Below are 26,742 nucleotides of genomic sequence, written 5' to 3'. Positions count from 1 at the left end.
TTGTGTTATTCATACATCAATGGTCAAGTCCTCTCACCTCTCTTATGTAACAGTAGGCTGCTACACAGAATAAAGCCTAATATACCTGGTAAGCTACTGACGTTAATCAGCTTCATATCAATCCCACCATTCATAAAACATCATGATGACACTGACAATTCATGACAACCATGCGTGCAAGATGTGGAGACAGCCAGGCAAAGCTTCTCCGTGGTGTGTGACTGACAGTTATACCATGCATGCATGCATTGAATCGTGTACATTGCAGTGATACATACTGAGTAGTAGCCACATTCTAAACCATAAGGCACACATGCATGCATGCGAAAGCGCAGATGGATCACTTACATCCTGAAAAATTGAAATTCCTTGATTTTGGTTGGTCTGCTCGAGCCCCTGCTGCTGTTTTCTCAGGTGCTCGTGCTTGGCAGACTGCAGACACATGGTGATCATCTCTGTGCACGCCAGCATGATTGACACGTTTGTTTTCTGGTGAGATTTCTGCGTTTGAGAAAGGCGAGATTGTCTTTGTTGTGTGCCTACTTGTAACAGTCACCACCTCTAGTGTCCTCTGTCTGTGCTCTTTGCTGCGCTGTCCTCTTGTGATGATGGAGCCCAACCTCGACGTATCCCGGTGTACATTAACAACAGCGGCGATCTGATTTGACGGCTTGCGGAACTCCTCCTCTCCGCTGGCTGTCAGAGTGGTCACGAGTCACGAGTGAGAACTGAGAAGCTATTCATAAAATACTGTGGAATGCACCATCTGCTGGCGAGCACTGAAAACAGACATAAGAGTTCGTCCCTGTGAAATTATAACTCCATGAAGTTGACACCTCTATATAATGAAAACCTGAATCATATTTGGTTTACAAGGGGTAGGCCTATAAGATTAAATGGCCTATGATATTTCAAGTTTTTCAACAAGGTTAAAAACATGATGTTTATAGGCTACCAATAAATTCAAATCCCCTGAAATAGTTATAGCAGAATTTTGGAGCATAAGAAAGATCCTTCCAGAGCAGAGCAAAATTCCATCAACCCTTTTTCAGACAGTATATAGGCCTATCCCATAATTTTGGACAATTAAGGCAAGCTTCACCAAAGAAAGCAGATGGATAAAAACGGCAATGAAACGCAGTAAAATGAGACATTCATCGATTTCAGCAGTTAAGACAAAAACAAACCAAGACATAAGCAAAATAGGCAATGAGACGAAAAATCCATAATAATATATAGGCTACAACGCCTTAATTCCCTTCTAAATAGTAAAGAACCCATATTCAGTTTGGCTTGTCTAGCCACCAGACTTGACAGAGACGCTTGACGTGTGTGATAAGGGCGGTGACGGTGACTGAGAGAGTTTTCACAGAATATTGCATCATGATGCAAGCCATCAATAACTTCTAACTAGGCCTGGTGACAACTCTGCCTATTTGCTGTTTCGAAGTTCGGTCCTCAGTGCAGGTCAACAGGTGAGTTCCTTACCTTTCTTTAATTGAATAGGCTATAGATTTATATGTATAACCTGACATGTATTCAAGATATTACAGGTGTTATTTGTTATTTATAGGCTATTCAGTTGTGGCAAAAATACTCTGATGCTTTACTCAAGTAAAATTAGCAATAGGCCTACTTTGAAATACTCTGTTATGAGTAAAAGTCCTGCATCCAATATTTGAGTTGAGGAAAACAAAATAGTCAAATAGACTCACAGCAACAAAGGTAGTCTATGCTACTCATTATGCAGAATGGCCCATTTCATAATAATATTATTGTACTGTCTGTAATTATTAATTTAATTAAAATGTAGGCTGGTTAACCTATAATGATACATGATCATTTATCACTTAATGTAGGCCTATGTTTTGTCTGCTAAAGCTGTCAAATAATTATAGTAAAGTAAAAAAGTAAAGTATTTGCCTCTGAGATCAAGTGCAGTAGAATTCTAGGCGTCAAAACATGAAAAAAGTTGTCTATAATTCAAAATTGTACTTGAGTAAAGTACTTGAGTAAATGAGTTACTTTCTAACATTAATCCAATATGAATTAATTTATTGTCGTTTAATTTTATTCTGTAAAAATAAATTGTTGACAGGATATGTTGTACTATTGTATGTTGTCAGCCTAATTTATTTTATTTTAATTTATATGTTATACAGTGAGGTAGGCTATACATCTCAGAGGCCTAATCAAAATATTTACCCAAACAAACAAAAACCTGTTTGACCTACTTTCAGTGTTAAAAGGCTCTGACAATACTCTTATCACAAGAGTATCTTGATATGTTACCAACTTGTGGATATCTCAACCACAAGAATAAACCACAGATCATCAGAATGGTCTTATCTGCTGACCGCAGAGCATTGTGAGAGCGGTCTGATATATTGTGTGTGGGCCTATGTTTACTCACATAAAGTGCACATCAGGTCAACCACTTTATTGTTTTGCCAGATCCTAGAGCTACAGTATACACTCATACAGCCTTCCAACAATAGGCAAAAAAGTTTTTGTCTGAAAAGTTTAGCTATAACTTTTAATGGTGAGGCAATTAGGGGTGATTTTATTATTATTTATTTATTTATTGCGGTTTGCTAATCAAAAGAATGTGATTCACGGCATCTTGTTCATTAGAGCATTGTTTGATAGACTTAGAGGGCTACTGCCTTAATCAGCATAATGACGTCTTCGTCGGAATCGCACTTCAGCACCTGCAGAGCGTGGACAGCGTGCGCCTGCAGTGTCAAGATTAGATTCAGCAACCTGCCGCACCCATAGGACGTGTCTACTGCTCTAGTATTAAAACATGGATGGAATATGCTGGAAGTTCTAAGTACCAAAACTTTACAAGAAACATACGTGGGGTTATTATTTTTATTGATAAAGACCATGTTGACCACTTAAAACCCCAGGTGTCTATTGGCCAACCTGGTCCTCTCCTTCTACCAAATCTTTTGACAGGAAATAGCTCATTGAAACTCAATGCTTTGTGAGCTTGTACAGTAGATCTGAAATGTTTGCCCCGTGGGGACACAGGTTCATGTGTTTGAAATGTCTGTGTTGCTGGCAGCCAAATGTGCTGTCCGAGAACTATTGTTTTTCTTGAAAATGATTGAGGCAAACTGCACATCCCCAAATGCCTGTACCACTGCAGCGCTCTTTCTCATGTAAATGTACTGAACACAACCTTTAAAGATTCATGAAAGCAACTTGATCCTCTCCCCTCTTTCTCACTCAGAGTTGGAACAGCTGTCGCATTATGGCTGCGTTTCTACATCACTGCCCCTTCCTGAAGTCGGCCCCCAAGCCAGCTTTGAGGAAAACAGGGGCTGCCTTGCTCTCCTTCGCTGAGCGGTGCCCCCTCATCGCCCGGCAGATCACAGTGAGCAGCGCCCTTTCCATGGAGAATGGGAACGGCGTCTCCTCCCGCCGTCCTCCAAACCCCCTGCCCCTGGCGGTGGACCAGAAGAGGCAGTTTGCCCAGTCTGCGGCTCAGGTGGCCGTGTCCGTGTCAAAGGGATGTCCCTTTGTCTCCTCCGAGATTGGGTTGGTCCGGGCCAGCCCTGAAGTGCAGGAGGACGTGACAGGGGAGCCCAACACAGGTACACGACACACAAAACAAACAACATCGTCTCTGTGTAGCCTATACTATACAGCACTTCCACTGTGCTGCAATCAGTGCTCAAACACAAAATAAAACTAATATAACTCAGAGAGTGGGAAAAATGTAACCAAATAGACCTCTCCATTTGCTTACATTTTTATACTCTCTGAGTTAACACTAAGGATTTTACTGTGCACCAGGTCAAACTGATCGAATAGATCAACAGGAGGCAACAATGTCATTGACATGGCCAAACAATTGTATAAGCACAAAAATCCATTACAGACAAAATGAAAATAGGACCTTTATTGGTCTTCTCTCCTCAATCACAGGTCTGATGAGCTCTCTGTTGAAGGAAATTAAGAGTTCCATCCTCCCATCCTCATTAGCAGCAACCAACACTGTGACCCATCTACTCAAAGACAACATGGGTGAGCTGCTATTGGATGAAACCAGCAGATTCCACTTCTCCTTTTGACCATAATTTACTCATGAAGATTTGCTGAGCATGTACTACCGGTATATGCTCTTCAGTAATGACACCATGCTTCACATTCACTTACAGACACTCGTAGTTGAGTGCCACTCAACACAACCTCTGGCTGTGCTATTGAGCTGTGTTGTCAGAACAATTAAACATGTCCTGTTTAAGGTCATGTTGATGGCTGTGGTTGAAAGTCTCATTGAGCATCCAAATCCTCCAGTAGGGATTAAACTGGTGACCCTCCTTTGTCCAAAACATGCTTCTCCTATCTACCCCTGTTATTTTTACAATTAATTAAGTTATTCATTCTGAAATCGAACTAACTTGAATATCACATTTCTGCCTCCTACAGTGGGCTCCAGTTTTGACTACGACAATTTCTTTGACAAGAAGATCGTTGAGAAGAAGAGCGACCACACATATCGTATCTTCAAGACGGTGAACCGCAGTGCTGAGGTCTTCCCATTTGCTGAGGATTACTCCTCCTCTGAGAGGGAGGGCACCCCGGTGTCTGTCTGGTGCAGCAATGATTATCTTGGGATGAGTCGGCACCCAATGGTCATCCAGGGAATAAGGTAAAAGACCAATAGCCTTAATGAATTTAGCCGATGAACTTGTTTGACTAGACTACGAGAAATGTAGTCTAGTATAAACATAATCTATTACACATTAAGCTTAATTCTGTTTCTTACTATAATAGTAAGACACCTAAGGGCGACCTCACCCTAAAGGGCGAGGTCGAGCCATGTCTTGGCCATCTGGCCAGTGATGTATATCGGACCAGTTACCTATATATGGAGACCCCAGGTACCCATACAGTATATGGAGATCCTTACTGTATATGGAGATAATGCTGTGAGACCCCAAACATGCTTACTCAGTTATTCGTTATGTGAAAGTCCTATGATGTCTATGACATCTGACATCATACATACAATCCCTTTTATGCCCATATATGGAGATCCCTGTCTGTAGAACCAGCCACACAGATATGGGCTGTCTTCCTCCAAATATGGGCATTCCCTCAATATTGATGACATCAGGGATATCCATATATGGTTATAAAAGGGTTTAGGTTAGTGTGGTTCCCCTGAAACCACAGTGATGTGTCAGAGCATGATGTCAGAGCGGAAAACCCATAGACCTTAAAAAAGTGTACACGAACATACAGACGGCCGGACGGACGGACAGAGACATGATGTGCCGTTTCTCATTCTAAACTGTGACCTTTGGTCGCAATTACTGTTGAAAGTAGCAACTTTCTGAATAAGACAACTTTGATCAGTGGTGATCTTGACCTTGAATTAAAACATTTAAGTATTTAATCTCATTCATAGGAGCTTCAGAATGATTAAGACTGGAGTTCTGTAAGGCTTCATCATTACTTATTAAATAAGTAATCATCACCCCCAGTAACTCATAGTTGAGTGCCTCTCAGTACAACCCCTGGCTGTGCCATTGAGCTGTATCATCAGATCAATTAAACATGCCTTGCTTACGGTCATGGGACTAACTGCACTGGTTAGTATTTCGTATTTCCTTTAACCTTCATGTCTTGAATTTTCTGGTTCAGAGATGCCCTGGACAAGCACGGAGCAGGGGCTGGTGGCACCAGGAACATCTCAGGCACCAGTAACTTCCATGTGGCCCTTGAGGAGGAGTTGGCCCAGCTCCACCAGAAAGATGCAGCCCTGGTCTTCTCCTCTTGCTTTGTGGCCAACGACTCCACTCTCTTCACTCTAGCCAAGATGCTCCCAGGTAAATGGTGACCTCTATATCTGGGACAGAGACAGAGTTTTTTATCGTTGTTGTCGGGTGGAAACCTTGTCCAAAACCGTTTGTTTTGTATTTATCATTTAAAAAATTAACTAAACTAGTGAAAACAGACGATCTACAAGCATACAACACCTCGCACCGCATTGCTTGTAGATCTGCTGTTTTCACTACTTTTGTGCGACGGCCTTGTATGATGAAGCAGGGCTTTACTTTGCGGAAAAACATACAAATTTGAAACTTGGAGATACAAGGTTTCTGACGATATAGTAGTGTAAATTAATACAACTAGAAAAAAACACCCTTTGGGCGTTTTGCACCGTCCTACCTGAAAGCACCTCCATACAGCCACCCCAGCCCCCATACCACATCACTCGGCCAACCCCCCGACACGATTTTGTGAGTCATACTGCCTATGCTGCCCTTTCACATGCTGTGCAGACATGAGGTCAGGATTTTAGATTCATGAGGGAATATCTGTGACATCTGTGTTCGTGGGGTTGAGAACTGCTCTATTGACCTACTGCTCTGCTCACTGTGTCATACAGGGTGTGAGATCTACTCTGATGCAGGGAACCACGCCTCAATGATCCAGGGCATCAGGAATAGTGGAGCCAAGCGCTTCATCTTTCGCCACAATGACAGCAGACACCTGGAGGAGCTGCTGAGACGCTCTGACCCCAAGACTCCCAAAATAGTGGCATTTGAGACAGTGCACTCCATGGATGGTGAGTATTAAATATGAACCGGAAGGTATTTGTTAAGAATATAGTGCCAAATTACTTTCACGTGAGAGGGAGCGCCGCCACCACCACCAGTATTCCACTAGAGGTAGCGCAACCGTTTTTATCCCTATTAAATTCAAAACCCTGCTGGAGAAAAATGTATTTAGATACAGTGCAGCAACACATTGCAATATGTTGCCCACCTATCTCAAACCTTCTTTAATGGGGCTTTACCAGGTAGTTTTGTGGTTTCAAATTAGTCATTTAAAATCCTTAAAGGTACGCAGACTGTTTGCCAGTAAACTGTAATGCTACTGCTGCTGCCTGATGCTGCTACTGCGTCATAGTCTGTGTTATGTGTAGTTGTCTTTTTATGGGGCTTTATTGTGTTTTTATCCTTGGTGATATGGTGTCTGCTATATGTTGTGGAAGTGGTGATGTGCTCTTTCCCTTTATCACCAAATAAATTCATTCATTCATTCAAGGTTTAGATCCATAGTTGCTATTCCTTTAGCATATTTAGTTTTCAGGAATATATATAAGAATAATAGGAAATACAACCTCTTTGGGTGAGATATAGAAACCTAACATTTGGTAATTTCTCCATAGAGACCACATTACCTCAAGAACTGTTTATAAATCATTTTGTGCTGTATAGGCTCAGAGGCTGAAGCAGCAAATGAGCATAAAGGATTTCTATACTGCTGGAATAGTGCCATTAGTCACTAAAACACTTTACTTTGTTGACCAGAGACCCACACTGCCCCTCCTTTTCCCCTCTACACCATATCTTGTCACCAGACAAGCCCAGAATAGGGATGCTAGGGTGAATTTCAGCTTCATACTCCCATGATCTAAATTATGCCTGCAGTCGTGAACATGCTCTTCTGTCCCCCGTGTCATAATGGTCTTACACTGACATACTGTACATCTCTGACTGATGGATTGGTGTGATCTAGTGGGGTGTGTATTTCAGACTTGCATCGTTCCCCCGAGTAGGCCTTGGGCTGATTCTAAAACCTAACCTAAGGTTTCTGAAAACCTTCAATTTCTTATTCAAAAAATGATAAATAAATGATGTTGATATATGTATAGAAAATACTAATGTGACACAGAGGAAGCATTCGGCTTCAAAGGTAAAACAACGTATAGGTAGCACCAGGTCTAAATGGGTTAAATAAATGACTATGACTGTGGTGTTGTTAGCCACAATATTATCAGGACAATGGTACGTTTTTAAGTAATTCCAGTAAGTAAATGCACTTTGAACACACGTGTGTGTGTGTGTGTGTGTGTGTGTGTGTGTGTGTGTGTGTGTGTGTGTGTGTGTGTGTGTGTGTGCGTGCGTGTGTGCGTGTGTGTGTGTGTGTGCACGCGTGCGTGCCTGCTTGCTTGCCTTCATTCTTCTTACATGTCCTCTCCACCAGCAACCTTAACATTCACAGCCATCATCATTTATATTCTAATTTTACTCCTGTTGCTCGCTGGGGCTTTCAGGTGCCATATGCCCTTTAGAGGAGCTGTGCGATGTGGCCCACCGTTACGGTGCCCTGACGTTTGTGGATGAAGTGCATGCTGTGGGGCTGTACGGCTCACACGGAGCTGGAGTGGGTGAGAGAGATGGCATCATGCACAAGATTGACATCGTCTCTGGGACCTTAGGTGAGTGAGGCCAAGCTTAAACCGGTTGTTTTATCTCATTCTTAATGCCACTCCTAATGAATGTTGAGAGCTGGTTGACAGGAAAGGAGTTATGTGATCCCAGAATTCCCTATTACACACACACACACACACACACACACACACACACACACACACACACACACACACACACACACACACACACACACACACACACACACACACACACACACACACACACACACTTTACACTTTATTGTCCACAAGGGAAATTTGCTTGGGCTTTCACCCCTACTGCAGCCACACATAATTGAGCATTTTGGAGAGGTTTCAAAGGCCTATTTCAACCAACCTTGCCCACATGATAACCCCAAAGATTTACCTATTCCAAGAGATACCAGCATTGCACCAGAGATATGGTAATTGCATTAGAATTAGATTATGTGCATAACTAAGTAGATGATAATGTTCTTGCTGAAAAAATAAAATAAAAAATAGATCTGATACCTGAGCAACATTCCATGGAAATCCCTTGCTAATAGAATGGTATTTCATCATTATTTGCCCTTTGTTTCAGCGCTAGCAAACGTGCATATGGGCAGGGCAAGGCAAACGGCAGTCATAGATAAACTCAAGCCAAGTTCTGCTCTCCTCGGGTTAGGGTTTTAAATTTAAAGCCAAATGACACTAACTGACACTGTCATGTGGCCAACATCAGGGCAGTATTAACTCTTACTATCAATGACGCTGCCATGATGTCAGCTCACCGAGAATATGAGAGCAGCTAGGCCTTATCAGAGGAAACACAGCAGTTATCAGCTGCATGCCCCGCTCTACTCCCACTCTGGCTGGACTGATAAAACATAGAGAGCCTCTACACCAGTGGTTCTCAACCTTTTCAGGCCGTGACCCCCCCAAAATAATCATATGTAAAATGGGGACTGGAATGTAGGAGTTGAGGCATTACGTTTAGTTTGACTCTGTTCCACAGATAAATATTGTAAAAATAGCTGATTAGATTTACAAGCTCAAACGCCTCACGTTGTGAGCTTGTATATTGGCTTTTTTCAAATTGTTTGCTCATTACAATATTATTTTTTACTATTTGGCCAATGTTTGACCAGTTTGTACAGTAGGCCTATAGTTTGTTGATTACCTTTGATGCTGTTAATTTTAAATAATTAGTAATTAAAAAGGTCTTAAAATCCTTAAATTGTCACAAGTTGAGAACCTCTGCTCTACATTGTCCATGGCTTCAAGTTAGCTGTGAGGTGCAGTGTCCTAGTCAATAAGCCCTTTTGCAAATCCCGCCCCATTCTGCCCTGTTACTATGATAGGACATTTGACCCTGGGCAGATTGTTTTTATAGTGGCAGTGAATGGGATTTTTTTCCCCCTTCATAGCCTCATTACAGCTATATAAAGTACCAAAGGAAAAACATCTAGGTGATATTAATAAAAAGGGAAGACAAAGGTACAGTAGTTACATTGCAAAACAGGGGGTTTACCCGAAAATATATGTTTTAATTTGTTTAATCCCAGTGGGACAGAATCCTCTTTGCAGATTCTTTTATAGTGGTAGTGGATGGGATTTTTTTTCCCTTCATAGCCTCATTACAGCTATATAAAGTACCACAAAAAACACATCTACGTGATATTAATAAAAAGGGAAGAAAAAGGTACAGTAATTACATAGCAAAACTATTAGGTTCCGAACGGAACCCTGTTTATTTAAAACCGGAGGACAGGGTCCCCCTAAGGGATAACAGCGCCATCTGATGGCGCAACAGAGTAAAACTCATAAGCTCCCGAACGTCAAATACAAAATGTCGGGAGGGCTGTCAATCACAAACGAGGGCACCGCCCCCCGAGTGTATAAAAGCCCCCTGGGCCAGCATAGCTTCCTCTAAAGCCGCACCTCTGCCCGCAACAAGCGAACCGAGGGGCTTAAATCGGGGGACCCTGTCCTCCGGTTTTAAATAAACAGGGTTCCGTTCGGAACCTAATAGTTTATTGTCAAACCTCCAGACAGGGTCCCCCTAAGGGACTCATAAACACCCCGAGAAGCCATGCACCGACAGAACTGTCGTGAACCCAGACCACAACCTGAAAGAGTCACCGTCAACCGACGTGACCCCTCCCAGGAACCGGCCGACCCAGACCCACAGGGCCTGGGCGTGTCCAGACAGTAAAAAGACCCTGACAGACCGAGATCTGCCTTATGCACTAATAGCAGACATAGGTCTGCCTTATAATACTACAGTAAGATAAGGAAACAGTCAGGGTCCCCCCCAAGCCACCCAGGAACAGCGGCACGCTGTCCCAGGAAAGGGAGAGAAGAGAGCCGTCCCACTACACAGTAGATGGGGCAGCAGCACCCAGGACCGAATGCGCCAAAGCAGAAAGCGCAAGGTCCAAGTGATAGTAGGTCGCAAATGTGGAGGGCGAAGACCAATTCGCCGCAGCACAAATCTCATTAATGGAGACCCCCTTGGACAAAGCCCAAGAGGTCACCACACCCCTAGTGCTATGGGCCTTAAATGCCACCGGCACTTCAGACCCCGCACGGGCGTAAGCCAACTTAATAGCGTCCACAATCCAACTTGACAAAGTTGGTGTGGACACCGCTTTTCGTTGCCGAGCATTCAGAACAACAAAAAGCTGAGAAGTAGACCTGCTGTCCGCCGTCCTGTCACAATAGGCCTTCAAGGCCCTAACAGGACATAGACAATGAAGACGCCTATCCTCCTCCGAAGCAAACGGAGGAGGATGAAAAGCCGTCAGAACAACAGGGTCCTTCGGGACCACCCGGTTCTTCGGAACAAAACCCAAATGAGGTTTAAGAAGAACCCTAGAGTCATTATTGAGAAACCTCATACAATCATGACTCACTGAGAGCGCATGAAGGTCGCTCACTCGCTTTGCCGTAGACAAAGCCAGCAAAAGAGCCGTCTTGAAACTCAAATGCTTCAAGGAGGAACTCTCAATAGGTTCAAACGGTGCCTTGCATAGGCCCACCAGAACCACCTGTAGATCCCAAGAAGGGAACAACACTCTAGTCACAGGTCTCAAATGGTCGACACCATGCATGAACTGGACCACCTCAGGGATTTTAGACAAGCCTTTGCCTGCCACCCCCAGGTGACAGGCATCCAAGGCCGCTAAATAACCCCTCAAGGTAGAAAACGCCAGACCCAGGTCCAGGCGGTTCTGCAAGAAATCCAACACCCTCTGGGCTGGAGCCAAGTGAGCCACCACAGGAGGATCCTGAAGCTCACACCAGTCCAAGAAGGCATTCCATTTCCCATCATACAAAGCCCTAGTAGAGGAGGTTCTAGCACTCTGAATAGTAGCTACAACCGCTGGTGAGAAGCCTGCTGCCAACAGATTCTCCCTCTCACGGGCCAAACCCACAGGTCTAGGACCCGCGGGTCTGGATGGAAGATCTCGTCCCCTGCCTGGCGTAGCAGATCCCTGTGCAATGGGAGCTGCCAAGGGGACCGATAGAGCAGTGGGGTGATCAAGGACCTCCACACTCCCCAGGATGGTGCCACCAGAAGAACCTCCAGGTTGGCACACCTGATCCTCTCCAACGTGGGAAGGATCAGCTGCAGGGGCGGAAACGCGTAGAGAAGGCCCACCGGCCACTCGTAAGCGAACGCATCCGTCCCCAAGGGAGAAGGCCCCCTTACTGAGAAGTAAAGGGGACACTTCGAGTTCTCCTGGGAGGCAAAGAGATCGATCCGAGGCTGCCCGAACCTGGAGAAGATCTGCCTCACTACTGCCGGATGGAGTGACCACTCCTCGTAGCGAGGCTCCCCCCTGGACAACAGATCGGCGCCGCCGTTCTGAAGTCCCGGAACATGGGAAGCCCTGATGGACCTGAGACGCGGCACGCACCATAGAGCCATCTCCCGAGCCAGCTGATCCAGCGTGCGCGAGGATAGGCCGCCCTGTTTGTTGAGATAATACATGGCCGCCGTGTTGTCCGTCCTGACTAGGACATGGCAACCCTGGAGAAACGGTTCGAAGTACTTGAGCGCCAAGTAGATCGCCATCAATTCCAGATAATTGATGTGAAACTCCAACATAGCCGGAGTCCACAGACCCCTGGCTGAACGCCCCTCGTGGGTGGCACCCCACCCCGAGCGGCTGGCGTCCGTGGTAATCACCTTGCGTGACACCACCTCGCCCATGGAGACTCCAGTTGTCAACAACGCCTGATCCCTCCAAGGAACCAGAGCGTCCAAGCAGACCTGGCTGACAACCACTTTCCTGTAGCCCTGCCGGGAGGAAATCCTGAGTGCCAGTGTCCACCGCTGGAAAGGTCTCATATGAAACCTGCCCAAGCGCAGAAGTTGCACCGCTGAGGCCATCAGCCCTGCTAACTTCATACACTCCTTGTATCTGACCACCTGGTTCAGCTGAAAGGAGCGGAGACAAACCAGAAATCTGTCCACCCTCTCTGGTGAGAGGCGGGCAGACATCTCCACCGAGTCCAGAGATATCCCTATGAAGGAAATCTGCTGACAGGGTGTCAACATGCTTTTGCCAAAATTGACGTTGAAACCCAGAGACTTCAGGTGTGATAACACCAGATTGGTATGACGCGCCGCTTCTGAGCAGGAGGCGGCTGAAATCATCCAATCGTCTATGTAGTTTGCGAGTCTGACCCCCTGTCGCCTCAGTGGAGCTATGGCCGCTTCGGTCACTTTCACGAAAACCCGCGGGCTCAGGGAAAGGCCGAAAGGGAGGACCGTGTATTCGTACAGGCGCCCCTCGAAGGCAAACCGCAGGAACTTCCTGTGGGGGGGATAAATAAGGACGTGCTGATAAGCGTCCTTTAGATCCACTGAACAGTGGAAATCCCCCTGCCTCATTGATCTCATCAGAGCCTCTGACGTCAACATCCTGAATTTGAATTTTTTCAAGTGCTTGTTCAGAGCACGTAAATCCATAATCGGACGTAGCCCCCCCCCTTTTTTGGGGACCAGAAAATAACGGCTCCAGAAACCTAGACGGCTCTGATCCCGAGATAGCTCCACTATAGCGCCCTTGCGCAATAGCGAGCTTATCTCCTCTCTCAAGGCCTCTGCCTTCAAGCCACGGGCTCGAGTGTAAATAACCTTGCTGGAGAGAAAGGGTACTTCCGCGAACTGTAGCCTGTACCCCCGTGTCACCGTCCGAAACACCCATTGATTCGGATTGCAACATTTCCAATGCTCCGCACACCGAGCCAGCGTGTTGTTGAGCAAAGGAGAAGCCTTGGGGTTGTACAGAGTCCGCGTGACTAAAGGGTCGCGAGGAAGAGGTTCCGTTCCCAGAAGAGAAGTTTCCGTATCCGGTGGCCACCTCGCTGCGCAGCGAGGGGTCTCCGTGTCCGGCACTTTCATTTCCGTATCCGGTTGCCATCGCACCGGAAGGCGCGTGACCCCCGTATCCGGTAGGTTCGTTTCCGTATCCGGTAGAGACCAGAAACGTAACGCCCTCCTGGCCCCGCTCGTTAAGGATGCAGGGGGAACACAACGAGGAACCCGGGGGACAGGTTTTATTACATAAGAAACACAATCCCCGGCTTGGGGAAGTGTGTTTACGTTTAATACCTTTTCTAAGGCCTTTATTTTCTTCCTTACGGGAAGACGAGGCCGACCCTGGTTGTTGTGAAAAGCTGGCTTCTTCCCTAACGTTAGCACCAAACCCCTGTCCTGTACTAAACTCGGCACTGCAGTGCCGCTCAGTGGAGACAGAGGAGTATTGCATAGAAGAGGAGTTGAAATGCTGTGAATAGGATCTAACGTAAGAGGAAGCATTTTGCAAAGAGAAACCCCTGGCTTGTACCCCGTCTGCCTGACTGGATAAAGCGGTGCTTTCTGAGCTGATAGAAAATCCAACCTGGACTTCTCTATACTGGCTGTATTCATGCAAAATGGAGTCGTCTGTGCTAATGCAGGAGGAGTCGAAATAAACAGGCATTGTTTCATCAACATACTCTTTATTTTTATTGGCACTGGACACAGAGGAGGAGGCACGCATATTATTTTCTTGGCATGAGAAATAATTATATTGTCCACCCGCCTGCGTTTGATAGGGGGGGTCCCCTGAAAATTCAAGGGGGCCCCGCCAAGGTCCAATGTCACTTCCGCGACGGCTTCCCACGGGCCCTGTAGGAGCCGCTCGGTTTCCCGCCCCTGTGAGGGGGGCGAGGCTGTGAGCGGGCAGGAGCCCTCACCTCTCCGCGGGTGGGCCCCGCAGAGGAGGAGGGGGTCCTGGGGGGATGGGGTTTTCCCCTGCTGGAGGAAGAGCGCCCTCTGTCAGCCTGACCTTGGGCCTTCCCTCGTCCCTGCCTGTCAGGTTTAGGCTCCTGTTTGGGCTCGGTGGTAGCCTCCAGGAGCTCCAGGGTGATCCTCTTGGCCTCCACCTCCTGGCGGAGGAGATCCAGTCCACCGCCCATCAAGGTGGTAGGGTGTCCGGGTAGGTCCTGCATGACCTTCGCGGTCTCCACCCCCGAGGAACCAGGTAGCTTGACTTTGTTGAGCCACCTTTGCCTCTCCGCCTGCATCGAATAGTCCATGCCATGTCCAAGCCATTCGATGGCATGGACATTCAGGTCCACCAGCATGCGGAGGGTCTTGTCCAACTCGGCTGCTGTGTCTTCAGGGACCCCCTCTAGCTCACCGAGGAGGCGCCTGGTAGAGGTGAGCAACAGCTGTGTAACGTTCAGTCCTCTGGCGGCCAGCGCAGAGGATCTGTAACAGTTCCTCACCAAGGCAGACTGTTTGTCGTCAAAATCAATGGCGAATCCAGGCGCCTTGTTCCCGACAGCCAGCTTGAATGGACAGCGACCGCCCGGTCCCGTCCGCTCGTGCTCTGGCTTGATGTTCCCCGCAAAGGACTGAGCGAGCAGCTTATCCATGGGGGGACACAGGGGGATCCCTATGCTCTCCGCGTTGAGGCAGTCAACAAGGAAAGGGAGCTTCGGGGGGTCCTTGTGAGTGGACCAGGTGGAATGCAGGGCCTCCGCAAACCCAGGCACCACAGGGATCTTCGCCATGCGTGGCGGTGGGGAAGGCTCCACGTCCTGGCCTAGGATGGGGACTCTGTCCCGGGGTCCAAGCGCTGGGGCTTCGAGCGGCAGCTCCAAGTCACATCTGATGGCGGCGCGCTCCAACACCGACAGCTCGTCCAGCGGGATCGAGTCTGGGTCGGGTGCTGTTGCTCCGCTCCCCCCTACTGGCGTAGTAGGGGGGATGGGAGCAGTATGGGCCGGGGAGAGCACAGCGGAGGAAGGAACCTCGGCATGAGGGACCTCCTTGGCTGCGTCTCCGCCCTGTCCGGAGGGGAGCTGAGGGTCTTCCTCCTCATACTCACCCTCGGACCCTTCCTCCGACATTCCAGGGTCGTAGTCGTCCTCCGCCTCATCTCCATCGCTGTCGTGCCAGGAGGACTGCATGGCGCGCTGCTGGGGGACGGAGAATGACTGAGGAAAATCACCGACGGTGAAGTGGCCAGAAGCACCGGGGTGGAACTCCTGGAAGGCGGCCTTCGTGGCGGGAACTGGCGGTGAAACCACTCCGAAGGCGGCCTTGCATGTCCTCTTCTTGGGCACGGCCCCAGTGCCAGGAGAGACATGAGCAACAGTGGAAGGGACCTCCGGTGGAGCGGGAGTGGAAACAGGTCCGCTAGCGCCGGGGCTACCGGTGCTAGAAAGGGCCGCATCCGCCGGAGGCCCAACCTCGTGGCGAGTAGCAGCGCTGTGGCGTACAGCGCTGACCGGCACACTAGGAGGGGTAGAGGGGGAAGGTCCAGCGACGAGAGCGGTGGCTAGGCCGAAGCCAGCGGAAGCGATCTCGTACCGGGCCCGGAGGGCTACCTCGTTGTAGCGGAGGCAGTCCACGCAGTTCACCCCCAAGGCTGGAGCTGGTGGAGACAGAGCAGCCAGGGCATGTCCTACCCCCTCGCAGACGATGCAAAAAGGGTGAGTGTCCTCCCTTGCGATGAGTCCTCTGCAAGCAGGGTTCCCACACTTCTTGGGCACCATAGCCAGCAAGTGGCTAGGGCTCGGTCCTCTGGGTCGTGGCGCAGACATGCTAGCGAGCTAGCTTAAGCTAAGCTAAGCTAAGCAAGGCTAACGCACAAATGACCGTCGAGAGAAGAAGCGTGAAGGAGAAACAGAGGAAACAAGTGAAAACAAGGAGAATAACTGAAGAAATTAGACGTTAAAGTGGGAGAATATTCTAAAGAGGCCTGTGGCCGACTTCCTAGCCGTCGCTTTAAGCTTAAACTTTAAAATAATAATGGCTGAGTTCGCAGTACTCTAGTTGCGGTAAGCAGAGGTGCGGAAAGAGGAAGCTATGCTGGCCCAGGGGGCTTTTATACACTCGGGGGGCGGTGCCCTCGTTTGTGATTGACAGCCCTCCCGACATTTTGTATTTGACGTTCGGGAGCTTATGAGTTTTACTCTGTTGCGCCATCAGATGGCGCTGTTATCCCTTAGGGGGACCCTGTCTGGAGGTTTGACAATAAACAGTAGTTTTCCCCCCGAAAATAAATGTTTTAATTAGTTTAATCCTCTGGATCAGAAAGAGAATAGACCGCGCATTGCATCCTGGGTAGGAAGAGGACAGAACTATAATCCTAACCTCACATAATAGGCTGGCTTTTCGTAATTCTGCCCATTTAAAATATATGTACCCAATCGTGACTCTTAGACCATTGATATGGTCCATGTGAACTAGTTTGTTGAAGCTTATTCATTATGATGAGCGAGATCACGGCCGAGATCGCGGCCGTACCGGGCGATCGCCGTGTCGCGCACTGCGGACAGTTTTGAAAGCCACATTTAACATTCTCCAGAATCTCCACTGCACAAACTCCACCCCCGATAGCAAAAAGTGAATGTTTTTTTCTGGTTGGCCAGTCAGGGAGTCTCAGGGACCAATCAGAAGGCTGACAAACGCTGTGTAGTGTGAACTGTGAAGAATCAATTAATATTGGATTGCAGCCATCATGTTTGCCGTACACAAGCTGCAAATAATAGGCCTAATAATAATTGAATGACCTTCTTTTCCTAGCCCAACGTAACTCCCCTTCTCTCTGCTCCAGGCAAGGCGTTTGGCTGTGTGGGAGGGTACATTGCCAGCAGCGCCGCCCTGGTGGACACGGTGCGTTCCTTCGCAGCCGGCTTCATCTTCACCACCTCTCTGCCTCCCATGGTCCTAGCCGGGGCCCTGGAGTCTGTCAGGGTCCTCAGGAGCCCTGAGGGGCAGGGGATGCGCAGGGCCCATCAGAGGAATGTCAAACACATGAGACAGCTGTTACTGGACAAGGGACTGCCTGTGGTCAACTGTCCCAGCCACATCATACCTATACGGGTACGATACGCTAGCATTATTATGTCACTGCAGACTCTTTATCTTACTGATGCATGTCTTTTATATAGGTCAGAGTGATGATTTAAAGGGCAAATATCAATGAAAATATCACATTTCAGTAGTATCAGAAATGTACCACATCATTACACTCACATTATTACACTACCATTTCTATCTGTGGCATACTGTATGAGGGTATGAAGGGCAGTTAATCGTTGCCATAAGTCCCATTGCTACTTCCTACATGGCTACGACTCGCTTTGATCTTAAAATGGCCTCAGACGAAATACATAGCATCAGTGTGGTCTGTGCTGTACAACAACACAAGATTAAATAACGCAATGTTTACTGTTCACTGACCGTTCTCTAGGTGGGCAATGCTGAGCTCAACTCCAAGGTGTGTGACATCCTCCTGGAGAGGCACAACATCTACGTCCAAGCCATCAATTATCCCACCGTGGCCCGCGGTGAGGAGCTGCTCCGCCTGGCTCCCTCCCCTCACCACAACCCAACCATGATGGAGTACTTTGTTGGTGAGTGGGTGACCTTTGTCAATGGGGTCTTTTCATAGAAATGAAATTAGAGTTTTTCTGGGTAGAAATCCAATCCAATTAGGTTAAGTAGGTGAACAGTGGCAGGTGCAAATGATTTATAGGCCTATACCTCTTGGTTCTCTGTGCTATTGGCATCCACTTGTCACCATGTTTGGTGGGGACTATCTGTCTATCCACCCGTGCATCTAGCTTTGATGTATTGTATTCTGTTATTCTTACTCGCTAATTATTCATTCTTGTTTGGGATTTTTATTTGCAGACAAACTGGTTGAGGTGTGGCAGGAGGCGGGGCTTCCGCTCAACAGCCCAGCCACGGCCTCCTGCACGTTCTGTGACCGCCCGCTGCACTTTGACCTCATGAGTGAATGGGAGAAGTCCTACTTTGGCAACATGGAGCCCCAGTACATCACTGTGTATGCATGAGATGCAATATACACATCAAAATGTACTACGTCGACCCATAAAGACCAAAAGCCTTCTAAATCTAATCACAATTTCAAGATTGTTCTGTACAAGCTCACTGTGCGGCACAAAGTGACTCGCTGTGAGCTTGTATATCTGCTATTTATTGAAAAACCAACGCAAAAGCCTAAAATGACACAGATGCTTTCCCGGTTTTGACTTAGTAATAAACACTGGATGACACTATGGACAGTGAAAATATTCTTCAGGTACATTCACAAGAGCTCAACTGTGCATAAAAAACATTTGTGCGTCTCTATTATGTGTCAGCTATCCCGGATTTTATGCATTTTCGCTTCCAGTATTATCTTCAGATATTATTTGTCTTTGAATAAGTATTTGCCAAATCGCATTGTTTGTTGTAATAAATTTGATTAAATAGGATTATCTTGTCAAAAGTGTTCCTCCTCCATTTTAATGGCATTAAACCTGCACATGGGCACTTTTCTCTATTGTATAAGGATGATAGTTTCTATTTTTTTTAAATGATGCTATTTATTGTCATGTGATACAACTGGACCATCATGTTGTATAACACCGTCCTTGTCTTGTTTGAATGAGAATGAATTATTGCAGCAAATAGTTTATTACACAAGTTTTAATAAAAATCTAATTGAAATTAAGAATGTTGGACATCTCTATCAATCAGAACACTACTTATGATATTCATATGGGACAGATCTGTGATAGAGAATACTGTTAATATTTGAACTTGGAAGACTTGGAATATTATGTGACAGATCATAGGCATAGATCATCATAGGTTTAACTACTTTCAACCTGGTGTCCCTATTTTGGGTCATAATAGGTGAATATTTTCAAAATACAATTCAATATTTCTCAACCTTTTTCAAAATTTGTTATACGATGAAGTATGCGTATAGGCCAGGGCATAAGGATTTAACTTATGGCCTCTGCTGTTTTTGTCATTTCCTTGCTCTCCCGTGTTTTATGTCGTTCTTTATTGTTTTTTCAATAAAGAAAGAAATCCATAAAAAGCATCTTAAAATAAAAAAAGAACCCTTAAAAATATTTCCATGAGACTTTAGGTAGATTTCTCCATCAGCTCCTCATCAACAGAGTGACATTTGCATAGGCACTGATATGGTTACTGTACATTAGGCAAAGCTGGACATCTTTCTTCTGGACTTTGGATACCCGCCACACTAGTTCACATTGCAGGGGCTGGCAACTTCACGTTTGACCTTGGATCTCAGTCTGCGCAGCTCTGCGTTGTCGCTGTCCACCGCCAGGCCACTCTCGATCAGCGCCCAGGCTTTACTGAGCTGCTGCTCTCCATAGTGCTGCAGGGCCCCGCGTAGGAAGCACTCAGCCAGGCGCAGCCGCCCTACGCCAGCCTCCACACACTGGATGGCTTGGCCCCGGTGCAGCTCCAGGGCCTTGGTGAAGTCCTCTAGAGCCGGGCCCTCCCTGGAGCACATCACCAGACTGCGGCCTCGCCGACACAGATCCTCAGCCAAGACCTGGGGGTCGTCTGAGCAGCTGGAGTCTGAGCCACCGTGGTTCTGGATGACTCGGTCCAGGTCAGTGATGGCACGTTCGTGTGAGCCCAGCTGGGCGAAGCAGGCAGCGCGTTGACGGAGGTATTGGAGCCTGTGGTTGCCCATGGCTTGTACTGCCACAGTCAGGAGGCTGACGGCCTGGTCCCAGTGGCCACTTGATGACACAGTGCTGGCTTCTTGAGCTGCTGCCTGTGATTACACATAATATTATGCAACACAATACATGCTGTTAGATACTGTATGTATAATTGTATAATAAAGATTCAAGATATACAGTACTATATATTTGGCATATAAATGGTTTCATCCACTTGTGGTGTGGTGTTACAAATATTAGTGAGGTCTCTTCACTACTCTTGTGCTGTATCTCGGCTTCATTATGTTCATCAGGTGTGAAGGAGATTTCCAGTTGAGCAAAAATAAAATGTCTCACAAAGACAGAAACAGTGAAGCACTGTAATCATTTTGCAGTCTGTAATCATTCAGGGTTCATGTTTCTTTTTACCATGAAAAATATTAGCTGCCCGATTATTACCATTTTATCATATTAGTTGTCCAATATAGTGATACTTGTACTGTACCATGACTAAAGGCCCTTTTCCACCGGCAGCGATAACGATGACAATAGCCATAAAATATCACAGCGATAATTATGCCTTCACATTGATGTCCGATAAAGTTATCGGACATCAATGTGAAGAGGCGCCAATTAAAAGCCGCTTGCGCACCTCGAGCTGTTTGTCAGAGACCCAGTTCCATATCACTGTGATCTTAACCACATCGTTGTTGATCCTAACGATGTAGTTGTCGGCTATCGTTGTCTGTATCGGTGTTGAGTGGATGCTGCCGATCCACTTCAATTGAAAACCCACTTTTTTAAATCGTTATCGTCATCGTTATCGCTGCCAGTGGAAAAGGGCCTTTAACCCAACTTTAACTGTACCTGTGCCACTCGCTTCTTGTGACTGAGAGGGATCAGGGTCAGCAGGAAGTCCAAATCGGAAGGGTCTTTCTCAGCCAGTTTGCTGAGCCTGTGAGCCGCCCCACGGTAGTTCTGCTGCCAGGACTCCACCACCCCCACCCTGGCCTGGGCCACCGCCTCCCTGGGCTCCTGGCCAAACACCTGACTGAGGTGAGCCCCTGCCGCCTTCACCTCACCTGGAGCAAATAGACAGTATTAGCAGTAATTCATTAGTACTTCAAACTTGGTCACAGCCGTCACGGGGGGAAAGAAAACAAGGGGCTTATGATTACATCTTAACAGTAAATAAACAAAAATAAATTACAATTACCTGTACAAAACCCTGTAAATAATTCTACAAAGTACACAAGGAGCTATATTTTCGTCCATGCATTACCCTTTACCCGTATTTTTTTTACTATTTTGAAAAACATTTTAAAATACTTCAAATAGCCGATCTACATCGACACGTTGTGAGCTTGTACGTATACCAATCAGTGGACGAAAATAGAGCTCAAAGTCTATATAATAGATAAAAGGATCTTGCTGAGAATGCTATAGGTCCACTTTTTGGCACAGCTCCTCTTTCACCTTTGGCTAAGAGTGTGTCCACATAGAGGAGATGCCATCTGGGGTCTCGGCAGTCTGTCCTCATTAGGGCTCCACCAATCAGGAAAGCCTCTCTGAGGTGCTCTTCCTGGCAGGGGACGGCCTTAGCGGCCAGTATCGCCGACAGGTTGCTCCGGCAGTGCTGCTGCAGCCAGTCACACACCAGTTTCCGTGCCTTATCCTTGAGTGACAGGATGTCTTTGACGACTACATCCGAGCTTATCTGAAGTGCCGCCAAAAGATCCTGAGTGCATTCCTGTGACAAACAGAGACGTTCTTTAAGATTTTAACGTCTCAATGTAAAATGCATCTTGACCTTAACTCATTGCATGCCAGGCCCGATAATCCCGAGATTATTTCAATGTCTTTCCCTGCCAGGCCCGATAATCCTGAGAATTTCCCGTTTTTGAAAAAAAAAAAAAAAAAAAAAAAAAAATGTAGTAGGCATGATAGCAATCGCGAAATTGTTTAACCCCCATAGCAACCCCATCTATCAAACATGGCAGCCATCTTTGTTTACATTTTAGGAAAACATAATGGCTGCTATCTCATGAATGCCTGAACGGATTTCCATTCGGATTTTTTTGTTTGAAAGCTGTGAGCAATGTGGACACACGTGGTGCATTATCTAGGCATGGGTGTGCATGATCCGTGCACTATGAATTACATGGAAGTCTATGGAGACCAGGGGCATATGAGAGTACGAAGGTATTGTTAATGGGGGATAGTGCCCTGCCAAAAATAAGTATTTTCGATCGATAAACACCCCATGGAGCCATGAATTTTTGGAGATGTTTTAGCTTTTGACACCTTCCTGAGACAATAGTTTGATGACCAGCGGTGAAAGCGCTCAAAAAGTCTCCAATGCCAGTCATCAAATTATTGGCTTAAGAATGCAACAAAAACAAAGAGGGGTGAACTATCCCTTTAAAGCTATAATCTGTAGGTTTTATGTCTCTCCCAACGGAGAGAGGTCATTGCAATGATGCCCGAACTACAAAAAAAATGACGGCGCAGCCTGTCCAATCTGGTGCACTAGTCTGCTTAAAACAACTTTATTGACAACCAGCAGGTGACAATGACACCAGGATCAATATCTATCAATGGATGAGTAGAGAAACCCAGCAGGTTGTTTTACGCCAAGATGTATTTACATCTAAACGTCTTTACAAGATTTTAAAGCTTTAAAGTCTTGCATGCAAAATACAGTATGTCTAAAAATACTATCAGAGGCAGAGCATTTAATTTCTTCCCCAAAAATGCGTAAAAAAACAATTTTCAAGTGTCAGCGCATAATGACATGATATGCAACCGTGCCTTCTGTTGGTTCAGCATGAGATGTGTGAAGCCTCTCCCACAGAGAGCCTGTACGTGGTTTGGGTTCTCCTTAAGAGCGGCACTGAAATCAAACATGGCTGTCTTCCGCTGACCCAGTAAGGCATAACACCTTGCTCTCTCCAGCAAGCTGTCTGCTGCCCCACCACCTTCAGTAAAACACAAAACAAATAATACTAATCATTTAATCTCTCTACAGAAACAACGGATAGGACTTAAAAACGGTCATACCTCAAAACAAAGAAAGAGCACAAAATGTGTGCAATCGTTAAAATAAGCCACAAAGTAAGTGACAAGGCATCAATAACAAATGTGTTTCATTAAACAAATTAAAATGTATTTATTCACCAGATGCCATGATGGCAATAGAAAGATAGGCCACCGCCTCGCGGAGGTTGACCTCATCCTTGGTGGCCTCCAGGATGCGTTTGGAGGCGGAGTGGCAGTGGCCTTGCAGCAGTGCCCTGTCCTTCTGATGGGCCACGGCCAGCAGGGGGCGCAAGCAGCTGGTGTCGCCACACTGGATGAGCTTTTTAAGCAGCTGGGAGGAAAGCAGACAGGAATAAAACCATGATGCCTGTGACTCTGAAATACAGTTTGTTGAGAGGATGAACACATTTAATAAGCTGACAAGATCTGTCACAAAGCATTGGGAAAACCTACTGAATAGTGGCATTTTTATTTTTTCATTTTTTAAAGATTTGTTTTTGGGCTTCCATGCCTCCACCGATAGGACAGGAAATGGGGGGAGAGACGGGGAGCGACACGCAGCAAAGGCCTTCCGAATCGGGAATTGAACCAGCGACGCCGGCAGGCATGCATGCCTATGTGGCAATGCCTAAGTGGTATATGCCCAGACCAGTAGGCCAGCAGTTATCCCATAGTGGTATAAATTAAAGTCTGCAGTGTTAACTTATCCTTATTTATGACTCCAACTACAAAGGTACGGGTCCATTGATTTGGTTATGCTCAGTATACAATTGTACACTCTCAGAGTTAACCACGTAGCATCCTTATTCTGGGCACTTCAAAGTTGGGATACAGCAAAATTAGACAAACATTTGGCAGACATAGCACATGTGCAACGTGTTGTGAGCTTGTTGGCTTGTACATTGACTACAGGTATGTTCAGCGAAGAGATTTGGTGTAGAGTAGACTGTAGTAGGGTAAAAAAGGAGGGTACTATGTAGAGCCCGGTCAACAAAGTATATTAGATTTAAGTGGTTAGCACCTTTTACTGACATGCCCAAAATAGGGATGCTAGTGTGACGACACTCTCCTGCGCGATAGTGAAATTATGAGGTTTTTTTTCTTAGAATGTGACAACGCCCCCACTGTTCCTGCTGGGTTGCGGTGTCCTTGTTTTCTCAGTCTTGCATTCAGCCGAAAGCAGTAAAAACTCAGGATTTTACAGTGTAACTGACATGCTTCTGTACAATCATAGAAATCCCTCGACATACAGTACCCACCTGATTGGCATCATAAAGGAATCCTCGGTGCAGTTGCAGCAAGGCGAGGCGTGCCAGTATCGGGGCCCTTGGGCTGGCAGGCCCGAGGGCCAGGAGTAGCCTATAGGCCTCCTCCACACGGCTCAGCTGGTAGAGGGCATCGGCTGCCAGGATCTGAGGCCCGTCAGCACTGGGCTGAAGCTCTATTAGTAATACAGCTAGGGAGTGAACCCCACTGGGGGTCCTGGTGTACACAGAGGGAGAAGAAAAACATCAAGGAACTTTGTTTCGTTCATTGTTTATGAAGGATGTGTTCCTTATTCCCTTCCTAATAATTTTTGTTCCCTTTTTGTTCCCATTATGATTATAGCAGAATTTAGTTCATGAAATGTCATTTAGACACTGCAGTATTTAGGAGAGTCACTATCTTTAGTATAGGTTTAAAATACTTCTGATTAAACATTCTTTTTATGTTCATTATCTACTGCTCATAAGAATGTAGGTCCATAGACATCATCAACACACTATACATTTTAATTTGTATAACCAATTCCACAGATTAAGTGAGATGAAAATGAAACAAAGTGATCTAAAATGTAATGTTACCAAAATGAGGATGGTCAGGTCGGAAAGTGAGACTATAAAACATGTGCTGTACCCTGCTCTGTGTTTGTCTCTTTTCATTTGGGCCTGAGGAGGCTGCTGCTGCTCTTGGGACTGTTCACCCAGACTGGAGCTGGAACAGGAGCTCTTCTCCCCGGTCCCTTCCAGCATGACTCTGCCCTGCTCCTGCAGGACGGTGAGCAGCAGGCCCCGGCAGTTCCAGGGCACCAGGCAGCGCACCGTGAGTGCAGTGTCCTGGGACTGCAGCCGGCTGGCTGTTATGTAGTCCAGTGCCGTGAGGTAGTGCTGCCCTCCCAGCATGCGGATGAGCCCTCTGCCACAGAGCGCCCGCACGCAGCTGGAGGGGTGTGGGGCGCTGTGCTCCATCACCGCCTGGAAGTCCTCCATAGCCCCATCGTGGTTATCGGAGAGAAGGCGCGCGTAGCCACGAAGCACCTGCACATTTAGATGTATTTTTCACATTTTCTCTGTTTCAGAGATGTACAAAGACAAAGCAATATAGTGTGTGTGTGTGTGTGTGTGTGTGTGTGTGTGCCAGACAATATTAGTGCGATCCCACATTTATCATGTAAGAGACAAGACAAGGCAAGTAATAAATGGAGGGCCAGAAACATTTCGTCATTGTCAGGCAGAAACCTTGCATCTCAAGACTGTGTTGCAAAAAAGTAGTGAAAATAGCAGATCTACAAGCACACAACACTCGCGATGCAAGGTATTGCGTGCTTGTAGATTGGCTATTTTCACTATTTAAATTTGTTTTTTTAAATAATAACAAAAAAGGAATGGTTGTGGACGGTCCTTGTGGACATACAAGGTTTCCACCTGACAACGACAGGTTTTAGTGCATAAATCAAGTGACCTGTACAGTGTTCTGGTAGCTCTGGTGCCCTGGGGCAGCAGCTAGCTGGCTACAGATGGACAGGGCCTCCCTGTGCTCCCCTCTGAGCAGGAGACAGTCAGCCAGGCGAACTCTCAGCTCTCTGCCTCCCCCATCAGGCTCCAAGTGGCACAGGGTCCTCAGCTGGGTGATCACAGGATCCAGGAGTTCCACTCCTTCAGTGGACCGAAGATCTGGACGAAGCAACACCCGCTCCCTGTAGCCGGACAGGCCCCTCTCTGCCTGCTGGCGAAGCTGGCTACGGGCAGCTATCCCTGTGCCGTGGTCCACGAAGAGCTTCTGGAAATACAGGCGCGCGGTGGCGGGGTGGATCTCGAACGCCTCTCCCAGGTCCCTGCACGCCTCTGCTGCTCGCCCACCAGTGGAGAAATGGGCCGCAGCTCTGCTGGTTAGAAGACGTGCTCTGCTCTCTGGTGGCAACTCCTGGGCTGCCTTGTCTTTGATTACACCCGTCTGCAGAGCACTGTTCTGCCAAATGACAGAGTATGCCTCTGCACTCTCCCCAAACCTGCCTGTCAAAAACAATTGCGCCGCTTTAAGTTCCTTTACTTCCCTAGACCCAGGGGAGACAAGTGACAGAAGCTCAAGCAATTCCATTGAAGCTCCTGGGTCTAACTCATCCTCACACGTTCTCAACTCTGATTCCACATCAGATGTTAAAGCCGATGGACTCTTCAGTGATATTTGATCTGAGAAGGCCTTCGCTATTTTGGGCAGGTGCTGAGCTTGTC

At 46.9% G+C, this 26,742-nt stretch overlaps 3 protein-coding genes across 4 annotated transcripts in view; 1 reads left to right on the top strand and 2 right to left on the bottom strand.

Moving 5' to 3' along the window:
* Positions 1 to 471, bottom strand: part of LOC308291647 (N-terminal EF-hand calcium-binding protein 1-like) — a gene marked incomplete at both ends in the record, with an annotated part of 30,052 nt that extends 29,581 nt beyond the window's left edge. Inside the window, one exon of the mRNA XM_080733708.1 lies at positions 349 to 471. Coding sequence (XP_080589834.1) covers positions 349 to 471 — 123 coding nt within the window. The remainder of the gene's footprint in view (positions 1 to 348) is intronic.
* A 938-nt stretch (positions 472 to 1,409) lies between these two features.
* LOC308290559 (5-aminolevulinate synthase, erythroid-specific, mitochondrial-like) lies at positions 1,410 to 19,186 on the top strand. Of its 2 annotated transcripts, XM_080732461.1 has the most exons (10): positions 1,410 to 1,475; positions 3,239 to 3,602; positions 3,937 to 4,035; positions 4,441 to 4,663; positions 5,662 to 5,846; positions 6,410 to 6,589; positions 8,084 to 8,248; positions 17,329 to 17,597; positions 17,968 to 18,130; positions 18,411 to 19,186. In XM_080732461.1, the coding sequence occupies exons 2-10, from the start codon at positions 3,260 to 3,262 to the stop codon at positions 18,572 to 18,574; spliced, it is 1,791 nt and encodes a 596-aa protein (XP_080588587.1). In that variant the 5' UTR covers positions 1,410 to 1,475; positions 3,239 to 3,259; the 3' UTR covers positions 18,575 to 19,186. The 2 variants fall into 2 exon arrangements, with proteins under 2 accessions (XP_080588587.1, XP_080588588.1); XM_080732462.1 differs by lacking the exon at positions 3,937 to 4,035.
* A 593-nt stretch (positions 19,187 to 19,779) lies between these two features.
* Positions 19,780 to 25,500, bottom strand: ttc34 (tetratricopeptide repeat domain 34; the record flags this gene model as incomplete). The annotated part of the gene is made up of 7 exons (XM_080732653.1): positions 19,780 to 20,325; positions 21,080 to 21,294; positions 21,689 to 21,962; positions 23,024 to 23,190; positions 23,390 to 23,582; positions 24,511 to 24,733; positions 25,148 to 25,500. 7 exons carry the CDS (start codon positions 25,498 to 25,500, stop codon positions 19,780 to 19,782), a joined length of 1,971 nt encoding a protein of 656 aa, XP_080588779.1.
* Between the last annotated feature and the right edge of the window lie 1,242 nt (positions 25,501 to 26,742).

This window comes from Nannobrachium achirus, assembly GCF_963921795.1.
Source record: "Nannobrachium achirus genome assembly, chromosome: 9".
NCBI classification, from domain to species: Eukaryota; Metazoa; Chordata; class Actinopteri; order Myctophiformes; family Myctophidae; genus Nannobrachium; species Nannobrachium achirus.
This window is presented reverse-complemented; position numbering and strand designations above follow the sequence as displayed.

Bases quoted from the DNA above. Each gene is read 5' to 3' on its own strand.
- LOC308290559 (XM_080732461.1), top strand. From the start codon at position 3,260: ATGGCTGCGTTTCTACATCACTGCCCCTTCCTGAAGTCGGCCCCCAAG. The intron at 4,036-4,440 runs GTGAGCTGCTAT...TGCCTCCTACAG, and splicing joins TCTACTCAAAGACAACATGG to TGGGCTCCAGTTTTGACTAC. The intron at 5,847-6,409 runs GTAAATGGTGAC...TGTGTCATACAG, and splicing joins TCTAGCCAAGATGCTCCCAG to GGTGTGAGATCTACTCTGAT.